General features: G+C 47.9%; 1 protein-coding gene across 1 annotated transcript; it reads left to right on the forward strand.

Moving 5' to 3' along the window:
- The first annotated feature begins 3,559 nt into the window (after nucleotides 1–3,559).
- Nucleotides 3,560–6,517, forward strand: LOC311126270 (sushi domain-containing protein 6-like). Its single transcript, XM_084200282.1, has 5 exons — nucleotides 3,560–3,751; nucleotides 3,968–4,162; nucleotides 4,493–4,631; nucleotides 5,098–5,552; nucleotides 5,746–6,517. Exons 1-5 carry the CDS (start codon nucleotides 3,592–3,594, stop codon nucleotides 5,769–5,771), a joined length of 975 nt encoding a protein of 324 aa, XP_084056408.1. The 5' UTR covers nucleotides 3,560–3,591; the 3' UTR covers nucleotides 5,772–6,517.
- The last annotated feature ends 850 nt before the right edge of the window (nucleotides 6,518–7,367 follow it).

A 7,367-nucleotide genomic window follows, 5' to 3' on the forward strand; every position in this document is an offset into this window, starting at 1 on the left:
CTGATTTGTGTCTCGCTTGTCATCAACTAATCAATCTCCAGATCTCCAGACCTCATTATGAAGACTCTTAAAGATGGGAGGATTTAGAGTCCGAGTCAGAACAAGAGAAGGGAGATGGACCTGTAAACAATATGATTTTAATCTGAAACGTGGCACTAAAACTGCCACCAGAAGATTACGTGTACACACACACCCACACACACACACACAAAGTCCCAATGCTAAGCTGAGACCCTCGCCCCATGGCGTTTATAAGTCAGTAAGGATGTGTGGGTGTGGTTGTACACGTAATCTTCTGGTGGCAGTTTTAGTGCCACGTTTCCCCTCTAGAGATTAGAGAGTAAGATGGAGTTGGAACTTGGAGGAAGCAGCAGTTAACACACACAAATGTGTTGGTACCGGCCAGAGCAGAACAGGCCATGCTGTAGAAACCTCAACAGCTGGGCGTGTGCTTACGACAGAGGAACTCTGACAGAATGGGCACAGTAGTGTCTCTCTTTGTGTCTCTCTTTTATGTCTCTCTAGGACAAAAGACAGTCAGATTCTGTCCCATGGTGACTTCAAACGAGATGCCCACAGCTGTACTTGACAAACTGTCCATCTCTCCCTGTTCTACTTTCTAAATGTCATCCTACCACATAAAACCTGCAAGTCATTCAGAGACAAGTCCAAGCTGCTGAAAATGTACACAGTCTGTCTGTGATGTTATTTTACTGTTGGCAGGATTTTCATTTGTGCGGGTGGTAGAATATGAGTTAAGACTTGCAGGATTTGGGTTGATCTGTTCCTCGCTTCTCACCAGATTTGAGCTGTGTGTGTGTGTGTGGTGCGTGCGAGGTGTGTGTGTGGTGCGTGCGAGGTGTGTGTGTGTGGTGCGTGCGAGGTGTGTGTGTGTGTGTGTGTGTGTGTGGTGCGTGCGAGGTGTGTGTGTGTGTGTGGTGCGTGCGAGGTGTGTGTGTGTGTGTGTGTGTGGTGCGTGCGAGGTGTGTGTGTGTGTGTGTGTGTGAGTTGCGTGCGAGGTGTGTGTGTGTGTGTGTGTGTGTGGTGCGTGCGAGGTGTGTGTGTGTGTGTGTGTGTGTGTGTGTGTGTGTGTGTGTGTGTGGTAAAAGCAGTGAGTGTACTGGCACACATTCAGAGAAGAAATGCTGCCTTCCTCATACTGTGATGGGAGGTGGGAACACGCACACACTCTGTCTCTAACGCGCACACACACACGCCCATCACACACACTGACACACACACACACACACACACACACACGCCCATCACACACACTGACACACACACACGGCATGGTACAGCATCACAACAGTATGGCACGCCATGCCAGGCAGCATCACAGATGGATTATGGGAGTGGATCAGATCTCAATTAACTGCTAGGTTCTATGGCTCATCCTCATCCCGTCTTTATTGAGCGGCTTTAGTGCTGCTGTCCTCTCCTGGCTCTGACTGTGATTAAAACTCAGTGGATAATGACAACTCTGTTAAAGGTCCAGTGTAGCCATTTTTATCTCTTTCAAATCGTTTAAACAAAACAACAAAACAAAAATAGCTTCTTAGCAGAGAGCAATTTCTCAAGCAAGAATTTAGCTAGGACTGTCTGGGAGTGGTTTGAGTGGTGAGGGGGAAACTGAAAGTTAGCTGTTATTGGCAGAGAGGTTTGGAACTCTCTTTCTTATTGGTCTATTAACTAAATACCGCATGGTGATGTCACCATGGAAGGCCAAAACTCCATCCCACCAAAACAGGCTGAAATTTCAGGTGGTCTTTTCAACCAGCTCTTACACTACGAACATCATTTTCACAGTATTATTCCAACCTCATAGTGTGGAAATATACAGTATATATAAAACACAGGAAAATTACGTTTTTGACTGCACTGGACCTTTTAACCTCTTTTTTTGAATTTTCGCCTAAAACCTAACCTGAAGCAAGGATATGCATATTCTTGAAACCATTTGAAAGGAAACACTTTGAAGTTTGTGGAAATGTGAAATTAATGTAGGATAATATAACACATTAGATCTGGTAAAAGATAATACAAACAATAAAACATGCATTTTTTTATCATCTTTGAAATGCAAGAGAAAGGCCACTATAATATTGCAGTTTAGGCACAATTTAGATTTTGCCCACTAGATGGCAGCAGTGTGTGTGCAACGTTTCAGATTGATCCAGTGACGCATTGTAATACTGGACTATTTTGTATCAAGTCTGCCTAAATGTGCCGAATTGGTCAATTGATACATTTTCAAGTACATAACTATAGAGAACATACAAAAATGATATGGTAATGCAAAATGTAAGTTTACACACTCCCAGGAATGTCATACATGATGGATCATTAACTTATACACTAACTTTCACACATCTAGATGGCCGGGCGGGGTGGGTGTGGAGCCAGAGACAGCAGGGGTTGAAACTGTAGAACCCAGTTCCTACATTTTGAATATAAAAATTGATTTTATCAAACAAAACTATGCTACATTTTATCTTTGGGACCCTTAGGATGACAAATCAGAGCAATATTACTGAATGTAAGTACATTATTTACCTTCAGAGGTGAATGTATCAAACCAGTTGCCGTGATGCGTTTTTTGTTGTTGTGCACTCTCCTCAAACAATAGCATGGTATTTTTTCACTGTAATAGCTACTGTAAATTAGACAGTGCAGTTAGATTAATAAGAATTTAAGCTTTCTGCCCATATACAGTAAGACATGTCTATGTCCTGGAAAGTTTGCTTTTACTTACAACAGTCATGCTAATAACATTAGCACAGGTTAGCTCAACCGTCCCGTATACGGGACACCGATCCTGTAGAGGTTAACAGGCCCCTTCCTCTCTTCAGTTAACCTGTCAGGCCTTTCTTTCTGTCACAAACTCACCAAGTCTTTGGGGGAATACATGAAAGGAAGATATTGAACAGAAGAGGAGGAGTCCTCTGAGACATTTTAGTTGACAACAGAGATGCACAGTAGTCACTCAAACGAACTATATGCCTGTTTCTGGTGTGAATGCTGCAGTCTCTCACCATTTAGGACTAGCTTTGCTAGTATTGCACTGTGAAAAACAGAAATATAATCCTTCCATGAGATGTCTCGGTACTGGGGGTCTTCCATCCTCTTGGCTCAGATCATGGTTCATCAACACACGGCCCACGGGCCAAAAGTTAGTTTTTGGACAATCACAAGGAATTCAGCAAAAAAAAAAAATCTGTTCGGGAAATCTGTTCCCAAGTATTCCCACAAATAAACAAAAATACACACGATGGTGTCTAAATGTAATCAATGTATGAAATGATTGTGATTTTCAAATGCAATCTCTTTTTGGACCTAGTTGTGGTCAATTTGCAATGTACAAATTATTATAATTATTTTCCGGCCCCCCGACCATTCACTCCGACAAACATCGTCCCGCGGCTGAATGTAGTTGCCTACTCCTGCCTTAAGATGAGATTGAACTGAGAACGCTAACCCTCCTCTCCCCATCTCACCTATTTTAATTCTGGAGTGAATCCATCGACCCTAACCTCTCTCTCCCTGTCTCCTCCAGGATGTCCGCGGCCGGTGGGTGTGCAGCATGGGGAGATGGTGAACCAGACTGAGGCTAACCGAGGCTCCTCCCCCCCTGGTACCCTGCTGTCCTATAGCTGTGAGCCAGGCTACGCCCCCGATGGACCCACCACCATCACCTGTACCACCGCTGGAACATGGTCCCACCAGCCTCCACACTGCATAAGCACTGATGGTTAGCAACACACACACGTTGCATACAAACCAACGGGGGGGAGATATATATACAACACACACACACACTGAACCAATGATTAGTAGTAGTAAAACACACACTCACCATTACTTGTCCTTCCTTACACATCTTATTGGCTTTTTCTAATCTGCATTGATTAGAATACTTTTCTGACTTCTCTCTCTGACTCTCTCCCCCCCCCCCCCCCCCCCCCAGTGTGTCCCCCCCCCACGGAGCCAGAGAACGGAGGGTACAGGTGCCACCCGTCCCCCTGCCACCGCCTCACCCAGAAGACCGTGATAGAGTACTTCTGTGACGAGGGCTACGCTCTGAAGGGGGACTACAAATTCCTCACCTGTGAGAACGGGGAGTGGGACGCTCCCATGCAGATCACCTGCCGCCTCAGCCAAGGTTAAGACCCAGAGTTACTACTCCTCATATCGTACCTGTTGTAATGTAGACCTTTACCAGACCACTGTTCTGCCTGAGACACGGATTTGACTGTGAGGCAATTATTAAAAAACCTATTACATTTCAAACTCAATTGACAAAAGAATCCAAAAGTATTGTCCACTGCCAGTCCTGTGTGTCCTCTCTTCTGACTGTCTGTGTCTCTCTCTCTCTCTCTCTCTCTCTCTCTCTCTCTCTCTCTCTCTCTGTCAATTCAATGTGTTATTGGAAAGTAGATATTCGTATTGCCAAAGGAACAATCCTAAACCTCTTTCTCTCTCTCCTTCTCAGATAAGGAGCCGCGGTCTCCGTTGACGATGCCAGCTCTGTCCATCGTAGCGTCCACAGCCTCCTCTGTAGCTCTCCTCCTGCTGTTGGTGGTGCTGTTCGTTCTCCTGCAGCCCAAACTCAAGTCCTTCCACCACAGCAGGTACACACCTTTACCTCTGCGTGGATATTTTGCTGCCATTTTGGGCCAGTCAGATCCAGTTTGGCGAAGACAAAACTGGTTTTACAAGTTTAACAGGCCGAGCAAATGAAAATACCGTCAAAGTGGAAAGCTGCTGTAGAAATAGTTCAACAGTTAACCAACAGGTGTGCATATCGCTAACAGCCGTACCGTCTCTGGGTCTGTGATTTAACAGTCGGTACTCATTAGATCTAATGTTAGTAGGCAGCCCTGTTGATTGTGTTGTCAGGCCTGGGGGGCTTTGAGGCATGGTGGCATGCATGATGAGTTCCACAACCACCTCTAGTCTACACAGGACAGGAACATCACACAGCACCGCACCACCATAAATACTGGGTGGCGTGCAATATCCTAAATCTCTCTTATACACGCCTCCCTTCTTTCTATTACATTCTCTCCCATCTGCTCCTCCTCTCTCTCCCTCTAGGCGTGAGCAGGGTGTCTCAGGCCAGCCAGCCTCCATCGTGGTGGAGGGGGTCCAGGTGGCCCTCCCCTCCTATGAGGAGGCCGTGTACGGCAGCGGCGGTGCCTCTCTCCCCCCTCCTCCAGAGTCCCGGGTCCAGATCGTCCTGTCGGAGGGGCCCCAGGGGGCCGAGGGCGGTGCAGAGATGCTGGGGCCCAGCAGTAGATCCCAGTCCCACCATCACAGAGACGGAGAGAGAGACAGTGATACAGAGCTGTGCCTCCCTTCCACCTCCTCCTTCCCTTCATCCTGCCGTCACTCAGAGACGGTACTAGTCCACCAGGCCCCCTCCTGCTCCTCCTCTTCGTCGTCGTGGGTTACGGCGCATGGAGGGGGTGCCCTTGCCAGACGTAGGAACTCGGAGAGCAGCGACCAGCGCAGCCTTCTTTCTATCACCTCCGTAGACGACTTCTCTGACGGTAGGTGGTGCCGTGTGTGTGTGCTCGCTCACATGCATGTCCTCCGCTGTCCAAGGCTTCGTATTAGCCCTTAGACATTGTTTACCTTTTGTAGTCCTGACTGGACTCTCATCCCATCTTCACTTCTACCTGCATTCATACATACTGTAGCCTGTAGCTATAATCTCTCTCCTCTCTGTGTCTCTCTCTCCAGATATCCCCCTGTTAAAGGAAGCCTGAAGCCCCCTGCAGCAGCACCACTCCCCCCTACAGCTGACCAGGAAACACTGAGGCTTCTGCTGGGGCCTACTGGGGCTTTCTACCTGAACTATACCACCCTACCCTATATCTCTGAACCACAGAACTACAGAATTACCCAGCGCAGCAAAGACAGGAATCATGTCAAAGAAACTCAACCTCCCTCCACATCTGCAACTTCTCACACGGTGCAAAGACGAGTAGAGTCCACTTCACCCCCAACTATTACCACCCATGCACAGAAATGAGACAAACCATGTCCGCCCCCAGTATCCTCTCCCCGTGTCCTGGCTACCCCTTCTGCAATGATCTCTAAACTACTACCCGTGTGGAGAAAAGACAAGACTAGTCCCTCCCTCTCTCTCTCATACTGGGAACTGATGAACCTGTAATAACTACTGACCCCCTCAGCTTCAGAATGGATCTCAACACAGACAGACAGGCAAGCAGACAGGCATCAAGTGGTTCCAGCTAAATATAGATGCATACTGTATGTATAAGAGCACACATAGTCACTGACCAAAGGTTTGGTACTGTGTATGTGTCACTATGTACACAGCAGAGCCATTTATATATACAGGGTTCTCCCCAAATATTGAAGAGAGGCGCTGCACCACCTTGTGGACTGGCTGCGCCACTATGTTAAAGAACAATTGATCATTTAAGGCAATTTTTTTGCTCTAGATTGCAGGAAATTACCCTGCCGTACTCAGCAGCACCACCTTGTTAAAAAAAATCCTGGGGAGAACCCTGAAATAGCTCTGGTACACAGAACACACTTCCCTCTAGGCCTAGGTGCCGTCACCCAATCAGAACACACTTCCCTCTAGGCCTAGGTGCCGTCACCCAATCAGAACACACTTCCCTCTAGGCCTAGGTGCCGTCACCCAATCAGAACACACTTCCCTCTAGGCCTAGGTGCCGTCACCCAATCAGCCACACTTCCCTCTAGGCCTAGGTGCCGTCACCCAATCAGCCACACTTCCCTCTAGGCCTAGGTGCCGTCACCCAATCAGAACACACTTCCCTCTAGGCCTAGGTGCCGTCACCCAATCAGAACACACTTCCCTCTAGGCCTAGGTGCCGTCACCCAATCAGAACACACTTCCCTCTAGGCCTAGGTGCCGTCACCCAATCAGAACACACTTCCCTCTAGGCCTAGGTGCCGTCACCCAATCAGAACACACTTCCCTCTAGGCCTAGGTGCCGTCACCCAATCAGACACACTTCCCTCTAGGCCTAGGTGCCGTCACCCAATCAGAACACACTTCCCTCTAGGCCTAGGTGCCGTCACCCAATCAGAACACACTTCCCTCTAGGCCTAGGTGCCGTCACCCAATCAGAACACACTTCCCTCTAGGCCTAGGTGCCGTCACCCAATCAGAACACACTTCCCTCTAGGCCTAGGTGCCGTCACCCAATCAGAACACACTTCCCTCTAGGCCTAGGTGCCGTCACCCAATCAGACACACTTCCCTCTAGGCCTAGGTGCCGTCACCCAATCAGACACACTTCCAAAGGCTTTATCTCAAACCGCAAGGCTAGTAGCTAACATAATTATGCTTTTATCGCTGCTGC

Source organism: Coregonus lavaretus (assembly GCF_964263955.1).
Source record: "Coregonus lavaretus genome assembly, contig: HAP1_SCAFFOLD_5599, whole genome shotgun sequence".
Classification (NCBI taxonomy): Eukaryota; Metazoa; Chordata; class Actinopteri; order Salmoniformes; family Salmonidae; genus Coregonus; species Coregonus lavaretus.

Bases quoted from the DNA above. Each gene is read 5' to 3' on its own strand.
- LOC311126270 (XM_084200282.1), top strand. From the start codon at position 3,592: ATGGTGAACCAGACTGAGGCTAACCGAGGCTCCTCCCCCCCTGGTACC. The intron at 3,752-3,967 runs GTTAGCAACACA...CCCCCCCCCCAG, and splicing joins ACACTGCATAAGCACTGATG to TGTGTCCCCCCCCCACGGAG. The intron at 4,632-5,097 runs GTACACACCTTT...CTCTCCCTCTAG, and splicing joins AAGTCCTTCCACCACAGCAG to GCGTGAGCAGGGTGTCTCAG.